Below are 25,724 nucleotides of genomic sequence, written 5' to 3'. Positions count from 1 at the left end.
CTGAACCATGGGCTGGAACACTGTTCATCATATCACAGTAGGAACCATTTGCGCATATCCGGTACAGGTAAAGTATGTAGACCTTCAAGATAAATAATATGAATTATTCTAATAGAAATACAGCCATGCCCGAACCCCACTGCCAATTCAGGAGGGTGTAGACATCCGCGGCTCTCCTCTGAAACCCGCGGTACTTCTTTTCGCATCAGATTACAGCTGAACTCGCAGGGAGTGGAGTCGGAGAAAGACCTTTCATATGCGGCTTTGACTGAAATCTACGGGCACCCAGCAGGGGTCACTAGATTGCAACGCACGTGGAACCCTGTCTGACTGAAGCCTCCCATTCCCTGGGTGACACAATCGCCAATTGCACATCACCCTGTGGTGCTGGCATGGTCTGGATTGGATCCAAGGCTGTGAGGCTCATCCAAGCACCACAGTATGGTGCCTCAATTGAATGAGCCATCCAGCAACCCCCAAAATCATACACTTCTGTGTAACTGGAAACCAGTGACAGAATTTAACAGCAAGAAAAGCTGTCAAACCCTGTCATTGAGTTCCTCTCTAGACCTGATCTTACACATCGCCAAACTAAGCATTCCCCTTGAACACAAAGGCAACATCTCTCTGTCATTTGTGTCTTCTCCTCAGAAGTATTTTGACACACACATAGTGTGAATAACCGAAAAAGATTTTTGGGTCAGCTCTTTTTGGCATTGTTTGGGATCTAAGCTATGACATCAAAGCAGGTGCTTTTTCCTCTCCAGAGGAAGAGAATGGAGAGTACATATTAAGCTCTCTCCAAACATCCGACTGAGGATTTATTCATATTCTTAGGGTCATACAGATTCAATCTTCTCAAAATGAGCTTCATACTTAACTTTTAACAATATACTGTAATTAAGCATGTTTTTGCTTTGTTTTCCAGTACGTATAATTATATGAATTTCAGCTAAGTTCTTTGCATAGGTAAAGTAATCATAGTTAGGCTGAACGTAGGCCTTAATTCAGTTTTATCCCGCAGTGAGCAGGGTTTTTTTGTGCAGAGGCAGAGATGGATTTTTTTCATTCTACTGCTTGAGTAACACCCTGCATCCTATGCTGTGGGACATTAAGAATGGTGCGAGCTGTGATGATAGGGATGAGCTGAGGATAAACTCCATAATCTCCTCCAGCTCTGCCTAATAAACCAGCCCCTATTAGGTGATTATCAGTATGCAGTGCGCTCCTCTGGTGAGGATGGGGCTAATATAGGCTAGCCCTATGGCAGCCAGAGGAGCATGTATTTTTAAATACCAATTCTGTTACCACTGTATGTGGGTGCCATTCCATCTCACAGACCTCCTATGCTCCTTATATGCACCAAAGGAGAGAGACACTCATTAAAAGTGGCATTATATCTGCCTGTTTCCTAGCAACCTAGCATTGAATGACCAAAAATATCTATGGTGTGTCTGCATACATGCATGCGTGTGCATGTGTGTGTGAATGAGAGCACAGTATGCATACTTGAGACAATGACAGAATCTGAAAAATACCCAGGGCCTTGTGTAGCACACTGGCAGACAGAGTGAATCATCTTTTGAACCTTGGTGCATACTTTCAACACTTGGCTCATTGATGTGAGTCATCATGTGAGTTGTAATTAAGCTTATGTACTGGACCACCAATAAATCTCTTTCCAGTCCTGGTCCATTGAGGAAAGTGGAGGCTTTCAGACCCTAAGCACAGCAAGGAGCCTAATTGCACATGATTCCTCTGGCTTTACAGTTCCAAGGTCACTGACATTAGAAGGAGGCAAGTCAATGAAGGGAGTGCATAACTAGAGCCCACGCCACTGCCTGAAACTCCAGCCCCCACATCACGCATGAACACCCAACCCTGGTAGAGCCGGAGGGGGGTGGGGGGGATGCTACTCATCAGATAGTATCATGGTGCAGGAGAGGAGGGCGTGCGTGCTACAGTCAAATAGAGGCATTATCAGCTCACAGAATGGAAGCCCCTGACCCCGCCTGAATTGCATCACACATTTCAGTCTGAGAGGGACAAACATTTCGCACTTTGCCCTGGTGTGGGGAAAAATTATACGGCTAAATACTTGCTTTGCTCACTTGCTCACACTTGTTCAGCTTAGTGCTGGAACTTTTTCAGCACTAGGCTCCTTCATCATTACATTCCCCATTTATTAGCTAATCCCACTCCTTCATTCAAGAATGTAGACAACGATATCAATTATGATTGCTGCTCGATAAATGAACATTCACGCCTATGAAAATAATTCACTATCGCTCAAGAAATGAATGATATAATGCAATCCAAATTAACCAGTGCAGATAATTTTCCAATTTCATTAATTTACAAATGTTCAATTTGTAGAACTGGCCCTTTTTAATGTATTGTAGCAGCTCAAGATAAGGTCTTCATTCCAAGTAAAGGGATAGAGTCCAAATGAGGATTTGGCCTCAAGGCCATCTAGTCATAGCAAATCTCTGACTTCTCTAGACTTACCCAGAATGCAATCAGCAAGTGGACTGTACATAATATGAGGAAAGCTGCAGCAGATGAGCAACATCTGTATGTAGGCATTGATTGGCGGGCCATAACCTGAAATGTACCGGAAGTCGCCAATTTAGACCATCAGCAAACTGGGTTGGCTATCAGACCATTCGGGGGCAGCCATTTCCAAACTTGACCTTTGCTGATGCCTTCAGATCAGTGATGACAGAAATTCCAACCTGAACTGATGAACTTTGGACCAACACCATTTGTGGGCACAGGTAGCATGAATTCATGGTTCAGATCTACTTTCCACATGTGTTTGTTTCTACCATATATATGGTTGATATAATATGGTCTTCCATATTATATCAAATATAACACTCATCACTCTAGAGCAGCTGGTTTGATGCAATCAAAAAAATTTCAGCAGAAAAAATGACCCCTTCCCCAAAGTGAGAAATCCACTCCATCTAAGGTAAAGTTTCTTTGACTTGGGTTTACAGAAAGAGTATTTCAGAACTATTGCATTTACTGTACCTCAGTATAATGAATAAACATTTAGTTCTGTTGGTTTTAATCTACTGTGTGTGTGTGTGTGTAGGCACAAATTCATTTGTTGAGTAGGGACAGCAAAAAATTAATTTAACAGCATTATACTTTTCAGAAACTGTGTAAACCTGTAAACCTTAAAGTTGTTTTAATTAGTTATATTTCATTATTAATGGTTTACCTTTTAATTTGACATTTCACCTGGTTCTGATTCTATAGCTTGACATTAGTACCTGAAATGAACAGGTTAAAAAAATGTCCAGTGTTTCTCCTGATCATTCAGACTTTACCTTACAGGTCATAATATTCAGTAAGCCGATTGTATGGTAATTGGATAATGGGTATGTGCATGCATTATTGGAGGACTGTGTGCAAGGACATTAAGGGAAGCAAACACTACAGAGATGATGGCACTACCTTGGTTTTCTGTCTAGAAATATAACTGCCACTAAGCCACAGAAGGGAAAATTGTATTTGATATTGATATTAAAATGTCATTGTACACCAGGAGTATAACATCCTATTTGATGAAAGCAGTTGAGCTGTACATAAGTGTCACTGCTATGGATTTGTTTCAGACAAAATGGCTGAACAAAATGCAGTTAGGGTTAATAGGCATTAAACCATATGGGAATTAATTTTCAAACAGAATGATTGTATTTGTTTCATTTTTTATTACATAATTAACTTTCACCAGGCTTCATTAACGGCCATAACAGGAAGTGTGTCACATGGAATTTGGAAAGCATAGAAACACTTCTGGATAGAAATATATGAATTTAATTGTGCATGTTGTAGTGCAAGCCAGTTTTTTTTTAATTATGATGTAATAACTGTGATTTTCTGTTGCATTCAATATATGAAATTATGTTTTTTCTTGGTCACAAGAATTTAAACTTTATATATATATATATATATATATATATATATATTCAGTATGCATTGGTTGTACTTCTGCATATGACTTAACATACTTGTTGAGCTATAAGTAGAAGTTTACAGATAACACTACAAATTGTGTTTATGAGTTATTGCTGTGGGGATCCCAAATTATATTTTAGGTACCAGCCATTCATGACAGCAAAAATAATCAGCACTTTTCTAACACCAGCCTGTTGATCAGGTTGTATGGACTTGGGCTCTGTCTGGCAAAATTATCACTTTGCTCTGTTTACATATATGCTGCAGAAGTCTTTGAAACTTTTCTTTACTTCAGATCCTCAAAGTCACACATTACTTTACCTACCAAATATTAAAGTAGGTCTCAACTGGGTCCAGGCATTTGTAAGTATGTATGCAATTCAGGTTCTGGCCTTCATAGAGCAGTGTGATCACAGCTGATTATATGATTAACAAAATGAAAATAGGGGTCAATATGAGCCTAACCATAGGGTTGTCCCCTGTCAGGCAAGAGGCCCACCACCCCTGGACCAATTCACCTGTCAGGAAAACAGAAATCTAAGGAAAATAACCTTGTGACTCAGCAGAGCACAGATCACGGGGAGAATTGCACCATAAGAGTGGTATTCAGTTCTGGTATGATTAATACAGACCTTGATCCAAACTGGCATCTCCATCCATATTCATGCCCTACAGGTACATTAGGGCACATTAATCATTTCAATCAAGGTGGACAGTGGTTATTAAGTTGAACAAGGAGATATAGAAAAATCTGTAAAAAGTATTTGTTAATAGAATTCTAATCTTATGATTGCTAAATGTTTCTTTTTATTCAGAAATGTGTATGTAAATGTACATATGTATGTACGCATTTGTATATAGTATGTGTACATGTGTGTGTATAGATTAGGGATGGTGTCAATTATAAATACCATACTCGGCAACACTTGATTAATACGTTCTTTCCGTCCCAAATTTGGCCAATGTTATTCGGATTTTAATCTTTTTTTCCCAACTTTTTGATGCTATTTACTCACAAGTCTTCCAAGTTTCTCAATTAGACAGACACACACGCACACACATGCAGAGAGACAGCGAAAGAGTTTCCCTTAACACTAGATAGGCCACATATACTTATACAGACAGGTGGCAAATTAAATGAAAAACCAGAATAAATGAGTTGAGAAACATAACAAATGCAGATGCTTCCATACAGGTGATACATTTAAGCAATTAACATCCTATCATGCTTTGTGGCATGTATAAAAATGCTGAGCAGGCCCAGTTGACCTCCATTTCTGATCAAGATTGCAAGAGGAAAAGATGTGACTTTTTCATTGTTGGGGCACAGATGGCTGGAGCTTCAGCCACAAAGACTGCGCAACTGGCTAGTGTTTCAATAGGAACAGTGACTAAAGTGACATCTGCATTTTGATCTATGGGAAAGACATTGGTAATTAGGGTCTGAAATTGTGGTCGAAAGCATACGTTCGATGACTGTGATACTCGTGAAATACTACAAAACATATTTGGAAAAAATGTAATAAAAAGCATTGGCTTTCTTAGCCCCTATATACATGTGTATTTTTGAAACATATGACATACATGACATCACATAGATATTGCATTCAATGGTTGTGGTCTGAACAGAAGAAAATGTATCGTATTTGCCAAATGCAGTCTATGCATTTTGTCCTATAACCAACATCTTACTGACAAATGGCATCCCATAATAAGTGTGTGGGAGTCATAAGACACCCTGTGGGGAGCTGTACATATTTAGCATATGTGGGTAACCAAGGCTTTACTTGACACATGCTCTAGGTGTACGGCAACAGCAAGAAGACAGTACATCTCTGTATGGTTATTGGCCCTGCTCATTTTGAAGTATCACCAGTGTTATTAGTAGAATATGTCATGTTGCTAGGAAACAACTGGAGACCATTATGTCTGTTTATTACAGGCGTAAAATATTGAAGAGAATCTGTAAAATGCTACTGAGCAAGCAATGGATAGTGAATTAATCAAAATAAAATTTTATACAAAGTACCCCCAATTGCAATTCCACAAAAACGGCATTGCTACACAACACCCTGCCAACACCCTGCCAAGCTGTGCTTATTATCTTTCAGGCAATCATTAATTAGATGCACATTTTCTCATCCAAATCTGGAATGTCCAATCATAAGTGCATGTCCCATTGCCGTAATGTCCTCTGTAAAACTAAAAGATTTCAAATTAGCAAATGTTTCCTCTGCAATGTGTGCAACCATTGATGTGTCCTGAATAGTGTGATATTTATGCTATACCTGGCTACTGACGTATCGTAAATACTGATACAGATGCTACTCACTTGATTTAGTCTCCTTTGAGCTCCAGTAATTAATCAAGTCTTGATCCCACTCTCGGTTCTCTTCACACTAAGCTATTAAAGAAACAAAGAGATTAATACAACTCCTTCTTCCCTTTAGCATTTTGTCTCGAACCATGTCTCTCCAGCCTAGAATTTAATCTATCCACCATACCAGCTTTTCCATATCGCAGTTTGATTTGAAATGAATTCAACCGTCCTCTACTGAAAAATGTCAAAGCCAAGGTACTGGTATAAGGTACTATCAAATATTTTGCATTTTATAGAGCAGATGAGAGAGCCCAAAATTGCCAAACAAATCCCACACACTACCATGTGTTGCCTTGTTCGACAGGAAATTCCATGTCTTTCTGAAGATCCACTGTGACAAGAGGATAGACTATCCTCTTCATTTCATGACTTGCAATCTTAAATATGAGATGAATGTAAGTGCTACACATTTTTGTTACACATCAATGTGACATATCCTGAACTCGGTTTAGTAGATAGCCAGAGCTTTGCTCATGTACAATAATGAATGCAAAGACTTGCTGTAATCTTGCAGCTACACAAGCTTATTTCGCTCATATTTTTCACTCTACTACACAATAATTACCTCAAAACATTTCAGCTATTCTGGATCATTAACAGCAACATTCTCACCCTCCGTGCATTACTTTTGGAAAAGGGAGCAGGAAACAGAGAGTGAAGGGAATGAACTAGAGTGAACTCACTGCCATTTTCTCCATGTGCATTTTAAATTAAAAATGGACTCAGAGACTTGTCTTTCAGTTACATATGCTTTTTTGCATCAACATAGGGGCAGGTAGCGGATAATGAGGGAGAAGTTGCTGCTGTTTCACTGCTGAGAATTTGTTGCAGAGAGCAACAGCTGATAACTTGTGAAGCAGGGATGCAGTTCACATCTAAATTGTTGAAATCTAAGAGTGCTACATAGGTTATCATTTGGCTAATGGAGAGACAGCCTAACATGGACGGATTATGTGTAATGGGCCTCTGAAGATGTCAAGCCCTGTTCGGGGAAGATTAAAGATTGCCTTACAAATTATAACACAGGCCGGCGGCACAGTTTTGGGGGTATGAACTGTCTTGATGGTCAGTCATTTCTCCATTAGTATTTTCCATCATACACAAAACTAATTAAGCCCCCCCTCCAAAAAAAAACAAAAAAAAAACAGAGTAGGTTGAGTCAATTAGAGTTTGAGAGGACAGCTGTAAAATAGATGAGAGGAATGCTGTCGGTAATAATCAGTGTGCCATTAAAGCAAACATCACTCAAAATGTTATCATTCTTGTCTTAGGAGATGGGTCAGAGGGGGGTCAATCCAAATCCTTCTTATTTTTGCTTTTTTTATGGGTTATAACCCCTTGTATGCCTCCTGTCTGTCAGATATCAGAGTTGGCTTCATGAGAAATACTCTTGGCACATTTTGTATGATAATTACTTCCATGTGCTCCGAGCTCCATGTGACTCAAAGAAAATTAAACCATGGTAAATTGCATCGCCTTGTCTGCCTGATGAGACTTTGATTTATAATTGGGCGGTAAGTGGGGGAATAAAGAGACCTGTGAGCTTTCTCATGAATAAATGAAAAGGTGGGAAGAATCTGACTTCACCATTGCTGCACAAAAACCCTTATTACCATGAGAATAGGCATTTCCCCCTGTTCGATATGACAGTGGGGCTTGAATGTAACAGAAGCATTGGAGCCGATGTTGTGGGTAGTTAATCAGTTTGCAACTGCGAAGGTCTTGATTCGTTTCCAGGCTTCTCTATTTTTCAGGCTGCTGTGCTTAGACCCAGACAGCCTGTCTTCTAAGTGTTTCGAAAGCCTAATGTTTGGTTTCACCTTCTACACTTCCTCCTTTCCAGACAAACTGGAGTTTTCATTCGACACCAGGGCTTTTCCACACTTCAGTATGGAGGGTTTTATCCTACTGCCACCAGCAAGCAGGTGTTCAAAATGCAGTTCTCCATTGTAAAGTTCTGCTTCACAATGCAGGTCTCATCTCTTCCCCATGATTTCTCCCGACCCCCAACCATCAATTTCCCTCTCCAGCTCTTCATCAGTACCCAGGATCTGTATGGGTTAGCTTCTCTATTCAAATGTTTCTCAGTGGTCACTAGAGATGATCACCATCTTATAAGTATAATTCTGGCCGTTGGGGAGTGGCGGTGGACATGTTACGGGGGTGGTGTTAAATGCCCGGAAGAGTAATTGTGCCCTTAGGCGGGAGCAGAACATTAGAAAAAGAATGGCAGTGATCCCATCACCGAGGTAAAACCAACAAAGCTACAGGAGAACATTGCAATTTTCTCTACACCACATCCTTAGAAGTGTCATCCATCAAAAGAGGACAGGCAAAGAGCCGCCAATTAAAACAAACAACACAAGCCCAGCATGCACCATAGAAGTAGGGTAATTTAAACAATAAGCATGGATTTCACTTGGATTTACAGCCCACATGCGTGTTTAACAAATATCAAGTCATAAGATTACAGATGTATGTACTCTTAATAAATCACTGAATGTCAGTGTCACTTAATAAAATCAGAAAAAATCACATTGTAATGTTATTACGACCATTGCAGTGGATGCAATGTAAACAATTTATATTTTCAACACAGAACACTGAATGAATTTTCACCCGGTTGGCTGTAACAAAGATGGGGAGATTCTGATACAATGTCACATTTTAATGATGCGGTGGGTCTGAACAATCAAAACTATGATTAATATCTGATATATGTGTGCATGCACACATCTAATGTCTTATTTCTCTACTGTTTGCCAAGACAAGGGTATGGCCATGTTCACAATTAGCATTCTTTCTGAAGACTGGCTTCCTAATGAAAAGCAATTAACAACATATGTTTGCAATTCATGTGCTGAATATGTGCTCTGCCTAATTGAAACTAAACCAGTTCAGAGATGCTCATGCTAAAAGGTGGTTTTATTGAGCATTTGCAAATAAATAAGTTTTCAAAGAATTTCTTCCACCATCTATAATTATCAGAGCACATCTATGGATAAGTTGCTGCATAGATGTATTGAGGTATTTACCCCAGGGGTCCCCATTGTGATAGAATATGAAACCTATAATTATGGGGAGTTCAAATGGAATATACCCACATTAGTATGCAACCAGGGTAAGATAAGATAGACCCGGATAGGAACTCAATATTGACAATGAGAGTAGATAGAGTTAAATTTCCCAGCCGTGACAGTATTTCATTAAATGTCCTTCACTTGCACTTGTGTGATTTACGAGCAACTTTTTCCACTGTCTATTGTCCAGGGTCATTACCATCAACCCCTTGTCTCTTAAGTGCTAGTATGCTAGTACTCATTACACTGCAGATTCGTCCTTCACTCTTCCCTTGTAACAAGCTTCACAAAAAGAACTTCAGGAGCAGATTGACCAGATAGTCATTCACAGCCACTGAGCTCATGGATGAAAAAAGTGAGTATTATAACCTTTAAAGAAACTGTGACAGTCTAGGTGAGGCATTTCAGAGCACCATGACCTCAACACTAATAAATCACCAGTGAAAGTGAGAGAGTCCTTCAGTCAAACTAGCATACTTGTCCTCTTTCTTAATTTAAAAAAAAATTATATTTTTTTTAAACCATGAATGGTTACTGATCTGTAAGTGATTTTGTAAAGTGTTGATTTATGGGTTGTGCATAGCATGCATTAGGCAGTACCTTAAAAATGGCTTCATATACTGTCATTCATTCTATAGCAAAGGAATTTCAGAAAATGCAGGGGCTACAAAATTGTCTGTTATAATCTGCCAAGAAAGGATCTATCCGCTTTCCTGCTATAAAATAACCCATTTTACTTGTGTCGATATTTTAGAAACACTAACAAAATAATGGTCACAGCCATTTGTTTGTGAATGATTGCCTTCAAATGAGTCACCAAATTGGCACAGAGAAATTCAGTTTTATAAAGTGGTCAAGGAAAAGCATCGACAAAAGAGCATTTTCTTTCAATTTCTCTCTTTTGCTTTCCCCCTTTTTAAATTTAGACACCTCGATGGCACTTCAGTTTGACAGCTCTATAAGAAGTGTCAGTTTTTCCTTTGGTGAAAGGCTTGCAAACAGGTTCATGAACATTTGGTATAATGTTGGGATCACTTTGCATTATGGGGGTATGTATCACAATTTTGAAGCAGACATGGAGTACTGTATAGGGTTTGTGAATGGAAGAATGCAGCAATAATGATATGTTTTACTGTACAATGGCTTCAGATGCAGCATCGATCTTCAAGGGTAGCCTCAAGTGGTTCTCATGACAGGTTAAGCTGGGCCAAAAGGTAGAGGTCAACAACAGCATTTAGAGACAAAATACAAAAATGCCAACCAGTGACCTAAAGCCTACTGGATATCCATGTGATTTAAGCAAGCTGTGTATGCTGATTAAGGTGTTCAGACATTCTGTTGAACTAAAGTTAACTGGGGTTCCAGTGTAGTATAATGTGTAAGGAGTTGGTCTGGTAACCTGAAGGTCACAGGTGTGATTCCCACTGATACCCTTTACCAAGGTACTTAACCTGCATTGCTTCAGTATATATCTAGCTGTATAAATGGATGCAATGTAGAAAGTTCTGAAAGTCGCTCTGGATAAGAGCATCTGCCAAATGCCTGTAATGTAATGTAATGAAAAGAAAGTATAGCACTGGTAGGTTGGTAGGTTTTAAGGTTCCCAAAAGTTTGTTTCAGAAGGATTACATAATTGAGCTGATTCTGCTCATTATACAAAGTAATGGGATGTCGTGTACAGTTTTCTCACTATGGGCAGCAGTGGCAGCTAGATACCAAGTGCAGACAATAAAAGAGTATCAAACCTCTCAAGTTCTTTAGCAGCACAGCTCACCCTGCGGACTGCAGAGATAAAGGAGAAAAAAATAAGCTGCACTACTGGAAAGCCACCACGGATAACAAGGCCTGTTAGACATCCAAAGTGATTTGAGATGGCGGAGGGATGCAGGATGGAGGAGGGGAAAGGTGAATGTAAAACCATTAGAGGCTTTGTCTGAGCTGGCCTCGCCATAATCAAACTCAGAGTCCTGGAAGGGCAGTTGAGACAAGATTAAGGTTCTGCTTGGAAGCACAAGCTGGCGTCTCAAGGGCAGCAGAGGCAGGAGGATGAGGCCAGAATGCCTTTTGTCCCCTAACACCGCAGTGATCCTGCCACAATAGCCAGATCCTAAATACCGAGGAGACGCCCCAACCCACAGTAGCTGTATCTCACTGCGAGCTCTGAAAGCACTGTGCGCTTGTGTTCATCTGGTGGTGGGGATGAACGCAACATAAACTCAGGAAACTTATGGGGGGAAATTTTCACACTCTCTGTGGTCTCTAAACAGTAGGGCACTGAAGGATATTGCCTGCACTGTGCAGTTTCCTTGACACTTCCTGGAGTTTGCATGACAAGGGCTGATGCACAGGCACAGAACATAGTGCCAGCAGATATCACACAAACACATTTATTGTTTCATCTAAACATTAGCTGCTTGTTCATTTTTGGTTTCTCTTGATACTGATGACTACTACTGTGATAATCAGGTGTTAATTTTTATTTTTATAGTTAAACTCTGATAAACTCAGACAAGTGATCAAGTGATGGGGCTGAACGAATAAGTTTCTTTTTTGAACAAAGAACAACACAGTTCACTCATACAAACCTTTTCCGTTTACCATTCAACTTGCAAGGTTTGTAGCCAAAAGGAGGCTTATTCCATATGTGATGTTTAGGACCGTATTATCTTTCCATGTTGTTGACCATGTTAGACAATACAGTTCAACTCTAAGGTGTACCACATGCGTGGGTGAAAAAAGTTTCAGTTCAATGAGCTTTTATTGGTACTGCTTTTATTGTGTTCCAGATGTCGCAAATGATGCGAAACGGGTCGGGGGGAGAAAGCAATTGCATGGTGCCCCCAGGTAAACAGAGGTTCCACTGTCCATGGTTCATGGTCTCTCAAACCAATCTCTGATTACGGGAACACCAAGTGAGGCAGGAAGCCTGATCTAATAAAACACATAAATCACATCACTGGTCGCCATGTGAAGGTACAGTGACTGCAATTCTCTGAAACCTATTCACTCGTAAACTACATTGTGCACCTTAGCCCAGAGGACTCATCAGATCCATGTTCAGCTGGCTTTCAGTGCACTGAGGCAAGAAAATGGAGTGGCGCAGAGAACTCACCATCAAACAGCATGGAACTGCATTAGAGCAAAGATGCCATGAGAAAAAACCATTGAGGAGCGACCTGTGACCAGCCACGATCGTTCCGACGGTCGGCGGTCATGACTGATCCCTCAATAATGGCATTAAAATGACACAGCAGATTGATTGTGGTGCTTGGATACAGTAAGAGGGCAATCCAGCACAAAGGGAGCCCCTTGGCGTTGTAAAGGCTGACAGAGGCTGAGCCATACTAGCAACAGAATCATGGCTCAGACATGCATGACACTACCGCTCAAATGCAACATCTGCAGTGTTTTCACTGTGCATACATATTTTTAAATCTCTCCTCCAAGTAATGTGATTCTGGCTATCCTTTTTTCATCATGTTGTCAATTCTGGCACAAACAAGCATATCCTCTCCTCCAAAGCAGGTGATGTCAGCTGCCACTTCTCCACACCAGTTCAGGCTCACACAGATATGAGCCAGAGGAAGATGCTTCATGCACCAATGAACAGACGAACTTGCAGGTGCCCAATCAACCAGTGTGCCTAGCTGGTGCAGAGTGAGATGCTGACATCATGGGTGACTGAAACTCATCTCTGGGCGAATTAGAGCCAGCTGTCCCTATGGTTCTGATGGCCACTGTCAATACTGGCATGGTCTGGATTCAGTTCCAGACATTGGAGTCTATCCATGCACAGGAACAGTGCCTTAAGAGGATAAGTCACAGCAGCCTTGATTTTGGCAATTCTAGTGGTGTTTATAATTCACGGTGGATGACTCTCCCCTCCTTATAACCCTCCCATCTCTCTTTTCTCTCCTCTGCTATAATGGTAGTCCTGGTTCCTGTAAGGAAGAGATGAAGTCACCCAGCAGGACCACAAAGCCGATGTCACCATCTGACTTCTTGGACAAGCTCATGGGAAGAACCTCAGGGTACGATGCCCGCATCAGGCCCAACTTCAAAGGTACAATGGTGGGCAGCTAACCAAACCCCACTTGGAGTCGCACCTCAGGTTACATCAGAAAGGGGACAGGGATGTGTCCCAAAAAAAGAACAGAAGCATAGCTGAGCATTAACAGCCACAGACCTATTTTTTCAATCTTATTTGCAAATTAAATTTCCATATTCAATTACATGGCACCAAGAACAAAATGACTCTGATGCCAGCTTACTTGGTGGCATTTGGCGTGCACATTAACCCAGAGACCTGGATGCTGCAAATGTGCACATTCAGCACATTCTCTCAGAAATACTTTCTAAACATTCTGCAGGGGCCCATCTGGCTTTATATATATTTCATACTTGCTTAAATGTACCAGCTTGTGCATGGAAATTCCCCACTGATCATCTATAAATATGATGTTGCTAAAAGAAAATGCATAAATCATGCAGACTTTAGAAATTAAATGATTAAATATTTAAAGTGACTGAAGTTCAAATATTCATTAAGCTAATATGGGGTCTAGTTGAAAAAGACAACACCATCTGTACATGCATGATAATTAAAGCAGCTTGCAGTCATGTGTTAGCCAGCTGTGTGAACTGGGTGTGCAAGTACATGAGCACTATAAATGAGCAAGGGTTTTTCCACTCAGTCCAGACAGAGAAGAATGCATGGTATCATTTTGAATTAATGTATGTGCATGTGAATATTTCTGCATGTGGTATTATAGCAGAAATTATATGCATTAACCCTGTAATTATTTTTATTGTCCTATGATAACTGTATCCCATGCATACAAATTAAGCTTGAGAAAACAGTGTCCAAAGCAAAGCATCTTAGGGCACTATCTGTCTAAAGAAACAACTGTCGTGCAAACTAAAGTAAAATGCATAGGTTGTGATTTTCACACAGCCTGAGAATATAGAACACAGATGCATTATATCTTATTTTTTTCCCCCAGGTCCACCTGTTAATGTTACTTGCAACATCTTCATTAACAGCTTTGGGTCCATCACAGAAACAACCATGGTAAGAGTACATTTTAGAGCTCAAAATGACCTCATGTGAATTATCATCTTTATATCAAGTATAGGCTACATTAATTTGGATTATTGATACAGCTATAAAATGGTCTCTAACCAAAACCAAAGAAATTACTGCAATTCAGCAAACATAAGAACACATGGCAAAACATAACAAATAATGCAACATTATTACAAACCGTGTCATTATTAATATGATTTATAGTGATACTGTGAAGTTCACTTCCACCATTTTAGTGTTTCTGTCTCACACCAATGGAAAACACCAGGGTCTGTTTCTGTTAGCCTGACGACAATGACCTGTCCTTCCTGCAATTATAATGAAAAAACAGAGATAAAAGGTATTCAGAGGAATGGCCTGGTCAGCAGACAGTGGCAGTGACCTGCTGGAGAAAATAGTAGCAGAGGAATCACCTCAGGGACAGTTCAGTTTAGGAGAAGGACACTAAGGCTCTCTCTGCGTGGCATGCCAAAGCCGACTCTTCACTGCGATCAATTTGTTCTCTGGGCTTCCGTTATCAATGCCTTCCAGGGGTTTCAAACCCACTGGAGAATAACCATTCAACCCAGTTGAATTCATATTAGAGCCAAACACTTTACTGATAACTGCCTTCATTTGTGCTAACAGTAATCCTGTGTCAGTTTACAACAGCCCATAAAAAAGACAGCACTTTTTTACTGTGCTGACATGCTTTTTTTGGGAAGTGATCATCTGCTCCCAAAGCAAACGTGATTTACCACGCCTTTGAATAATTCTTAATCTTAATAATATTTGGGTGAGAGTTGTATCAATGTATTTGCATTAGCCGTGACATGGTTGTAATTTGGTCTGCTTTTAGGCAGCTTCCCACCCAATTCAACACATTTGGCGAAATGGTAAATTGTAAAGTTTGACTGTTAATCTTTCCCTCAGGTTACTACACAATCCAGGCCAAATTGTAAAGCATTTCACTGAATTGAGTGTGAGAAGAATGTCATGTATAGCCAACATCTACCAGTACATCACCTCCATTGTTGCTAATCTTCTTGCTCCTGCCCTAAAGCACAGCAATAAAATGTCAATACGACACTTGAAGCAGCTAATAGCACACTGAACACTGACCTTCTCCTGCATTTTAGGACTACCGCCTGAACGTGTTCCTGCGTCAGCAGTGGAACGACCCACGATTGGCCTACAAGGAGTACCCTGACAACTCCCTGGACCTAGACCCATCCATGTTGGACTCCATTTGGAAGCCAGACCTGTTCTTTGCAAATGAGAAGGGTGCCAACTTCCATGAGGTCACCACGGACAACAAACTACTGCGCATCTTCCAAAATGGAAACGTGTTGTATAGTATTAGGTATGTAGCTACAGTGCCAGGTATCCATCTGTACCAGAAAAGAAATCAGCAAGTAATCATCGCCAAAATGCCTTTCTTTCCCCAATAACACACTTCCTGGGATAAATTAGCCAAGCTAAGCATACTGCTTAAACGTTTATTTTTCTTTCTTTTTTTATGATCAGTAAGAACTAAATTTTCTGTGCAAAGAACTTAACCGTCAACCAAAAGTTACCCCTCTGGTGATAGCTATTATCCTATTACAACAATTTGAAGGGTCAAAGTTCCATTTTTGTACAATGTTACATAGGATTTTGTGTAATTTTCCTGGTGGAGTACTTTGAGGCCTTGTGTTTGCCATAAACACAACAAAATATAAATATTTTTTGTGTGTTTGCACGTAGAGCCAGAGTCGTGCATTGCAGTTGATGATTATGCATTCTACCCAAAAACTTTTACTGGACCCCATTGCTCTTTGAAATTGGCATGGGGGAACAGTTCAATAAAGAGAGTAAACAAAGTATTTGGAAATGTGTTCACTGTAGTTGCAAGGCTGTGTACCATGAATGACAAACATCTTTTATCATCATATTTAGAAAGTAAAAAACTATATTTTCAAAGGTAGACCTACAAATTAAAATGAGTGTTTGATAAAATTCACATCAAATCCTTTATTATTCTTCTGCACATCTGTCTTTCTGGCATCTTTGCTTCCATTTTGTAATCTTACAGTACAGTACAGTGTCATCTTCCTCTCTGCCTCCCTTCCACTTATCCGTTGGGCCTCTTTCTGTTGCTTCCTGTTCCTTCCTTACTGTTTTTCTTTCTAAGGCTGACACTAATCCTCTCCTGTCCAATGGATCTGAAGAATTTCCCTATGGACATTCAGACCTGCACAATGCAGCTTGAAAGCTGTAAGTTCTTGTTTTTTTCCACTCTGTCTTTTATTATTCTCCACATAGTCCCAGGGTCCAAAAGCATTTATTTGTTGTGACAACCATTTAATGTTGGTGGAATAGCCTATAGATCAAACTATGCTAAAAATGTACCGAAAATATGCATAGTTGCAATGCTGGTAATTGGTCCTAATATTTAGTTCAAGAGAAATTGTCAGCAGTGAATCACAACCAGCACAAACTGTCACAAACTGGGCTTGTCAAGCTCATTAATCACTAGAATTAATCTTCAAACAGTGTTTGCACTTCCTGGTTAGCACCTCCTTAAAAGTAAATACAGTTCACGTACAAACATTTCTGGCTTTCTAAAAACACTTGCAGGCCATCAGACCCTTCCTGGAAATACAGACTCGTTCCAACAGGTTAATAACAGAAGTTATAGATCTATTTGTTGCCAGTCCCTGAAGCAATTTTCTTTTTCAATTTCAATTGAGGGGCATTTTACTTATGTGGGATATTGCTCACAGCAGGTGAGCATATTTCCGTTCTTCCCACCACTGTGAGAAAAATGCAATACACACTGTGTAATAAACAAGCTGAGTATAATGTAATATGCACTGTATATTTGTTGCAGTATATATAGATATTCAACCAGCAGTATTCTCATCATATCCATAATCCTTTCCATAACATACATCAGTCTCCAGATGCTATTAAACATCCCTAGGACTGAACAGCAATCTTGACAAATGGCAGTGACAAAGCAGGTCTATTAACTGACAAGCCTATTACAACAGCATAATCATTCCTGGTTAAAGAAGACTTTTATGTTGTTCTGTGGGGCTCAGCAGTACTGTTTTAAGAAGTGGTAGGACTAGGAGCACAATCACTGCCACAGCATGTTTCTAGTAGGATGTTCCATTAACATTACATCAATTAATAGCCAGAGATGCCTAAATAGGGTGTAGCCCTATCCCTCCTGCCCCCTAGTGGTATGGGCAGTAATGCCCACAGAATCGAAATAAAGCAAAGATCCACAATTGATTAAAACATGTTGAAAGTAAGTACTCACCGCCTTCAACAGACACTCGTCACTCGTTCCCTTGCCAGTGATCAGGATCAAAAATGGCAGTAAAACAAAAGGAGATGCCCCCCAACATGATCACTCATTATACCCTAAACCACATAATTTTTGAATACTTTCTAGTTATCTTGTCACATTCTTTTTTTGCATGAAAAAAAAAATTGTATATCGTTTCAGCTTTCAGAACAGCGCCTCAGATCACCAAATCATTCACAAAAACGTTTTAAATGTCCATATGATATATACTTGCATTGCATTCACTTTTGGTATATCAAATACTTGCATAAATCTGGTCGTTTCATCCATGTAAATGTTTTTGTAATCCAAAATGCCTCTGTTCGTATCAAGATAAAGTAGTTTGTTAGGTCAGATGCCATGTTCAACTCAATCCAGCAAGCATCTGCTTCTTAGAACATGGCTGACCACCAATGCCCTCTTCAAATATAGAAGTCCTTTGGTTTATCAGAAGGTTGGTTATCAGAACGATAGGTTTGCTTTTAAGTCAGTCACATTATAGGATGAATTACACAAGACTGTAACCTTTCAAATGAGCCCTCATTGGTGTCTAGGGCTAGTGGAGAAAAGCACTGCCAATAAAATTAATGTACACTCAGAGTCTTCCACATAGAGAACTATAAGCACTAAGTAGCAACTCTGCAGTTTTCTCTGGATCTCTTTGTCTTTCTGCAGTTGGCTATACCATGAATGACTTGATTTTCGAGTGGCTGGACGTGAACCCAGTACAGGTGGCTGATGAACTGATGCTCCCACAGTTTGTGCTGAAAGAGGAGCAGGACCTTGGCTATTGCACCAAAAACTACAACACAGGTGAGACTGCTAGCTCCTCAGAAGCAGAAATGTCTATTAACTTCGCTTAAAGGTCAGCCATGAATCTATATTCAAAGGTTCAACAATATAATTGCATTTAGCCCAGCTCTTGACCTATGTTTCCCTCTGGCTACAGGTAAATTCACCTGTATTGAGGTGAAGTTCCACCTGGAGAGGCAGATGGGCTACTACCTAATTCAAATGTACATCCCCAGCTTGCTGATTGTCATCTTGTCCTGGGTGTCATTCTGGATCAACATGGATGCAGCACCTGCCCGGGTGGGCCTGGGCATCACCACGGTGCTTACCATGACAACCCAGAGCTCAGGCTCACGGGCTTCCCTGCCTAAGGTGAGAGAAATAGTCTGCTACTTAAACTATTAATCTTAACTGTATCCCTTAAATGTACAATCAGGAACAAGAAACAAAAACCCATAACCAATAACAACACTAACCAAAAGATCACCAGATTTTTTAATGGATTTTTATGATTCTAATTTAATTCACTGTAGTGCTATTTTTTAATCCTTCTGTACAGGTGAAGTGTTTAAGGAACTGATTGGCTGAAGAGCCTGCGCTCCTTGTTTCCAAAGGCTAAACTGGCTGCTGACTGAAAAAGAACCACTAAAACCTACAGGCACTGTGGCCCTACAGCGCTGAAGTTTAAGAGCCCTGTTCTACAAAATCTGAAGCAGCCAAAGCAAACAATAATCACCCTCAGGAAATAAAAAGCTAAACTCTCTCCTTCCTACATAGCAGGTCTTATGTAGTAGTCAGAGTATTCAAATGAACCATGTTATTGGGGCTATACTTCAGTGATAGCTGCCAGTGGAGCCAACTGTTGACTCTTAATGGTGTCATGGCCTGGTGTGTTTCAGGTGTCCTACGTGAAGGCTATCGACATCTGGATGGCAGTGTGCCTGCTGTTCGTGTTCGCCGCCCTGCTGGAGTATGCCGCCGTCAACTTTGTCTCACGGCAACACAAAGAGTTCATCCGACTGAGGAAGAAGCATCGCAGACAAAGAATAGTGAGTGTGAACCTTCCAGTCAGTTCATCTTACTGTTGTGTACGCTGTCACATCTTGATAGAAAGGAAGGTGCAGATCACTTGGTTTTCGCCGAACACTGACTAGCACAATATCCAGCTGATCTGTTCCCTTGCCATAGCTCTCCAAAACTGATTATGCGAGGTCAAGGGCTATATTTCTCTGGTTACCATAGGACCTATTATATGTTCCAAGCACTTAAAGAGCAGACAAAGGCCAACATCTTTTATGAGAATTTGCTCTGGAAAAGCAGCAAATATGGGAGATGTTAGTACTTACATGACAAATACAAGAGGAATTGGGCATGAATTGATGACATGACACTGCACATGAAAAACAGAACAAAGAATGAACCTTACAGTAACATAAACAGTTCTGAGGCTAGTTTCCAACATTTGGAGAAAGGTTTGTTGTCAAAGCCAATCCCTCTGAAATGCAGGGGACATTCAGTTGTAGATGTGAAACAGATTTAAAAATTAATTCCATGCTGTAACAAAGGGTTTCTCCACTCCACCCCCACGGATCAATGCTGCAGCTATTCGCCAGCAAGCAATGGGGAGAACTGTATGATCAATAATGTACGTATTGATGCTTGCCCTGTGGCTGAAAGAGAGATGTTGTTTGTTTGATGGAGCAAACCAACCACTGACCAGGATTAATCAATACCTCCACCTCCTCATTTATTCAGGCTCTGTCTTGAAGAACACTAGAAAGCAATCTGGTTCAGGCTCTCATCCTTGAAATCGTCACTCACCCTGGAACACAGCCTATCCCCTCTCTTAATTTCATAATGTTCCCTCAACACACTAAACCTGAGGAAACCTGTGGGAGCCAGCAAGCCATAGAAGAAATCAAATGCACTGAACAAAGGACGGAGTGTGGCACAGTGGGTAAGGAACTGCGCTTATAACCGAAAGGTCGTAGGTTCGAATCCCGGGTAAGGACACTGCCGTTGTACCCTTGAGCAAGGTACTTAACCTGCATTGCTTCAGTATATATCCAGCTGTATAAATGGATACAATGTAAAGTGCTATGTAAAAAGTTGTGTAAGTCGCTCTGGATAAGAGCGTCTGCTAAATGCCTGTAATGTAACAAAGATCATGTCATCAAAATTAGCATATGTTCTTTCTTTCCAAGTCTATGGTGAAAGCACTAAAGAAATGTCCTGTTTTTCTGCATTTTTCTCCATAACATTTGATTCAGAGTGTCTAACAGATGATGTTTGGCACGTTTAAATACACAAAGCTGCTTTGAGTCCATACTCTCAGTCTTGTCTCCTCAGATGCTCCATTTCCCAGTTAATCCTTACCAACTGGAGAAAGCTCTTTCTCTTTGTCTGCTTGCTGTACCATAGCCCTAGAATTCAGATAATAGAATTACACCGGCCCTGACAGACCCTCCCCCTAGTCTGCCTGGCTTCATGCCAGTGGCCCTCCTTCAATTGCAATTTAAACTCTCACATATTTCATTATAATGACCTGAGTCCTTCAGATACTCCTTTGTGAACTCTACTCATGGCAGTGTCGCTGAATTCCCCATGCGTGAATCTGAAAGAGATCACCATTTAGCATGGGGTGCACTAGACCAGTTCATCCAAAAGTGGGATCAAATGTTGTTTAAATCCCATTATTCCAATCTGTCCACCTGCATGGATTTCCATGGAGATTCTGGCTAGCCAACCAGGAAGTGTCGAGTCGCTACGGAAATTGAATGACCTGCGGGGCAATGGCTCTACCTGCGGGACCCTGAACCAGCACTGCAGCACCTGTGCCAGGGTAAACTTACTTCTCTGTCCCTAGATATGGCCCAAATCCTGCTGCCCTTCACCAAGATCTCCCCAACCCTGCACTACTACCAAGTCCACCTGTCCCAAGCACTGTTTCCTCCCTCTCTACCCTTTCTGCATCCCTTGAACCATGTCAAGATGTGAAAACAAATGGGAATTCCGATAACACAGATAACTTTGGTGTCATTCTAAAAGCACTGAATGAGATTAAAGTAGATTTTTTGTGTAGCTCCCTGTTGGTCTCTCCAACTGTCCAGAATACCCATCTTGCCAAATTTCTATACTATGTGAAGCCCATTCTGTATGACTAAAATAATTTGATAACTTGCCTGAAACAGATCTGAAACTCCAAACACAGTGTCAGAACAGTGTGCATGTATCCGTGCATGTATGTGTATTAATTTGTGTTCAGTGCTGGTTTTCTATTAAAAGTTTTGTCTCCCTGAGTCTTGCTTTCTCACTCGTGTCACTTCTTGTGGACTTCCTTTTCCTGTATTCTGAAGCAACTGAATGTATTCAATTTCAGAACACAGTTTTATTGCAGTCCAGAGAATGGAGATTTAATTATGAATGGAGCCACCTGCTGCTGGAAATGGACTTAATGGATCTATTTTATCTGAAGTAAAATTTATCCATCAACCAGGAAATTAAAGTCATTATTGGCAAACAAGGATTTTTATCAGTTCAGTTACAATATTTACTGCCATCATTGCTATTCCATCTAAGAGGAAAAATAATGTAGTCCATTCTCATTATAAAATGATAAATAAAGCTCTTTGAAATGTTTTGGCTTTCATAATCAAATTGGAATACAAATTAAAATCATTAGTGATTTAAATATTCCATTTCAGAATGGAGTATTATTGATTTTTTTTTCTCCCACAAGCCAAAAACAAGGAAAAACTTTAATGCAATTAACATTTTCACATCTATGTATACTTTATTAGATGCTGTTAACTGATATGTCAATGTTAAATACAGACACCAGCAATGTGCTTCATTTCATATTTATAGTATGATCGATATTACTTGTATTACAACCTTCCCTAAAGGGGACCATTGCCTGAAATATCCTTAAGAAAATGCTCAGTTTGTTGGTTATGATGAAAAGATACTAAAAAGCAAGAACCAAATGGGTAAGGACAACCAATCAGAAATCAAATAGAAGTGTGAAATGAAGTAACCACAAGTACTTCCTAGAAAGGATGAGCACCTAATCTTTATGGAAATGTATCGTTAGAGTGCAGCACATGAGGTGCTGGATTGTTCAGGTGGAATTCAACGGTGTAATTAAGCAACAAACTCCAGGTGCCTCAATACCTCTTCCCTGACAGCAACGTGTAATTTCGAATTTCACAACCAAAAGAAAGTTAGCCGTTGATTTCACACAACACAATATAATATAATAAGAGACCTGATTCTACACATTTATGGGAGAACCTGAGTACCTGAAAGGCAATGGATGATGTTCACAGGGGCTACAAACTCAGTCCCTATGGCACAAGCTTCTCAAAATTCAGTCAGTGGCTTCTGATTAGGCTGACCTGAATATTTCCGTGTTTACGCAGAGGATATTCTATGGGTTGTGTTATGTTTCAGGCCTGTCCATACTTTGAAGAGGTTAACAGTAATATAAGGTAACAAAGCGACGCTAGAGTCAGAAGGAGGCACGGGGGCAGGCCTACATGGGAGCCAACAGTACAGACTGTTAATTATCTCATTTAAATACCACATCTCCACTCCAAACTGCTCCTTTCAAGGTGTCTGAGGAAAGTCAAAGCTTATGCCTGTGGCTCTTAACAAGCTGCATGAAGTGTGAATGGGGTGGGAAAGTACCATGCCAGCTATCAAAAAGACAATGTTCAGACTGGCTTTCTGTTCAGAGGTTGATTTGATGTACTGGCATATTGAGAGGCCCATTATTTCTAAAGAAGCAAGCACCGATTTCCTTAGTCAACAAAGTAAAGGTTAATTGTACACCCATCAGTAATTAAATGCTACCATACAACATTGTCACTGTACAGCCAGTGGTTTTCACTGTGTACGTGTGTTAAAGTTCTCCATTCTGACCGACGTTATTGTACATACAGTATACTGTAGCTACTCTTGCATGCAAACTGAGAAAAATCCTCCTCTTGATGTCAGATTCAGAATAGTAATGTTTTGTATGTGTATTCAAAGCATATTTGAAGAAAGCCTATCCATGAGACAAAGACTATTTTTCATTTTCTCTTCCATATTTTTCTTACCCCGCAGGAGGAGGACCTGGTACGGGATGGCCGTGGATTTTACTTCCGTGGCTATGGGCTGGGTCACTGCCTACAGGGGAAAGATGGGTCAGCCGTGGAGGGCACCACCGTGTTCGCTGCCCCAGCCGCCGTGTCCTACTACGACAACGACAGCCTCCGCAAGCGCTTTGTGGACCGGGCCAAGCGGATTGACACCATATCCAGGGCCTTCTTCCCTTTGAGCTTCCTCATGTTCAACATCTTCTACTGGATCACTTACAAAGTTCTACGCCATGAAGATATTCATGCTAACTTGTAACAATATTCTTCTTCAGATGAAAGCATTGAAACAGACAATGAAACATTTCAGAAAACATATTTTAGAAAATTTTTACTACAATGGATAAATAAAAACAAGATGCAGTATACAGAAAAACAATGTGCTCTTAGGAGATTTCAGGCTCTCAAAGTGATAATTCCCAGTCAGATTGAGACTACAATGTTGGATTTCATCCTCTTAATAATTTCAACTCCTATTTTGATTGAACAATAAAAAAGTGATGTTTATAAAGTTTTTTTTAAAGATCTTAAAATTGCTAATAAGGATTGTACAAGAAGGATTAGCCTAAACTGGTCAAAGGGGCTGGAAAAATAATAACTTCTACGATACACTGTCAGACTGGATGTTTTTTAGAGAATATTTTTACACCTTTGGACTCCTGAATGAATAGTGTTGTTTAAAAAAGGAAATGGGGTCATCAAGGCACCACCATGCGTATAACCTGGTCTGAATATTCATACGATGTTGATACAATGACTCTTCCAACCTGTAGATAAACAGAATCATTTTTTCCTTGTAGATTAGCAAAAATACTTTCTGTCTAAATTTGAATAAATTGGGAATTCCACCAAGACGTTTATACTTTTGATGTTGTTGCTTGCTCCTTTCTTGTTCTTGTCTTATACTTCTTTTTGCATTTGCTTAATTTGCTTGTTTTATTTTGGATTGAAAACATAAAACGACATTAAGTAGGTACAGATGTCCATGACAAAAATGACAAAAAGGGAAAAATAACAGAAATTAGTTGTTTTTTTATTGTGAGCTAATCACATATGTCTGTATGTCAGAGTGTGTATGCGCAAGCAGTCAAGCATTAACTTCAGCAATTGTTAAGAAAGACACAAATGATAAAAGAATGATTTTGAGAGAAGGTCCTGATAATAGTTAAAATTATATTGTCTCAAAGGATCCAAAATAGGAATTCAGCCAATAGGAAAAAAACAGAACTGCTTCTTTCTTTCAAAGTCTTAACTTTCTTTCATGAGTCTTAACAATCACTGTTGTTTTGGTTATTAAAATATTTTATAGAATACAAAAGTGTACCAAGGCAAACAATTCTTGTTTAAAAATAAGATCAGCATCAGGGATGCCCAGATTAAACTAATGCATCTGAAAACAATGGTTGCCTTTATTTTTGTTGTGATTTCAATTATTTAGAAAATACTCCCTATGCAAATGTATCATGTTTTAGGTTCCTCTTCTATTGTATTTGTATGCCAAATACCTGAATACATATAACATATATACAGATTTTTTGCAATTGCATTTTCCCCTTTCAATAAGTAATAGCACTACCTGAGTATCTCTTGATCAAATGCATCTGGAAAATATGTGATTTTCTTGAAGTTACTACATTTGCCCTCATGAAGTTCTCATTGTCATTCATAGAAGCTGTACCTCCTTTTTGCATTCTTTAGTAGTGATGCCACCCCCCCCCCCCCCAACCAGGAAATAAATTCTTTGCCATGAATTTATTATATATTTTCCCATCCCCACTGTCAGGGAGAGGTCACGGAGGCACAAAGAGAATTAGAGGGTATCACTAATCAGGACAGAACAATAAACGTGTTAATGGAAAATCAGAAGGTGTTTTATCAACTAATGGGGTTGGAAAGGACTCTGCATTTCATGTTACTGAGAGTGAATTCTGATCACCCGTCTCTGTGTTCTGCCCTTGAG

At 39.9% G+C, this 25,724-nt stretch overlaps 1 protein-coding gene across 3 annotated transcripts in view; it reads left to right on the top strand.

Moving 5' to 3' along the window:
* Positions 1–24,618, top strand: part of LOC118235434 (glycine receptor subunit alpha-4-like) — a 28,913-nt gene extending 4,295 nt beyond the window's left edge. Inside the window, exons 2-9 of one of the 3 annotated variants that reach the window (XM_035432743.1) lie at positions 13,362–13,460; positions 14,433–14,500; positions 15,634–15,857; positions 16,668–16,750; positions 18,507–18,644; positions 18,781–18,995; positions 19,523–19,672; positions 23,733–24,618. In XM_035432743.1, coding sequence (XP_035288634.1) covers positions 14,498–14,500; positions 15,634–15,857; positions 16,668–16,750; positions 18,507–18,644; positions 18,781–18,995; positions 19,523–19,672; positions 23,733–24,023 — 1,104 coding nt within the window. In that variant the 5' untranslated portion in view covers positions 13,362–13,460; positions 14,433–14,497 and the 3' untranslated portion in view covers positions 24,024–24,618. Of the gene's footprint in view, positions 1–13,361; positions 13,493–14,432; positions 14,501–15,633; positions 15,858–16,667; positions 16,751–18,506; positions 18,645–18,780; positions 18,996–19,522; positions 19,673–21,489; positions 21,727–23,732 lie in introns of those variants that run through there. The other 2 variants (XM_035432741.1, XM_035432742.1) reach the window with 2 other exon arrangements.
* The last annotated feature ends 1,106 nt before the right edge of the window (positions 24,619–25,724 follow it).

The sequence above is a fragment of the Anguilla anguilla genome, chromosome 9 (genome assembly GCF_013347855.1).
Source record: "Anguilla anguilla isolate fAngAng1 chromosome 9, fAngAng1.pri, whole genome shotgun sequence".
In the NCBI taxonomy this organism is placed as follows: domain Eukaryota; kingdom Metazoa; phylum Chordata; class Actinopteri; order Anguilliformes; family Anguillidae; genus Anguilla; species Anguilla anguilla.
This window is presented reverse-complemented; position numbering and strand designations above follow the sequence as displayed.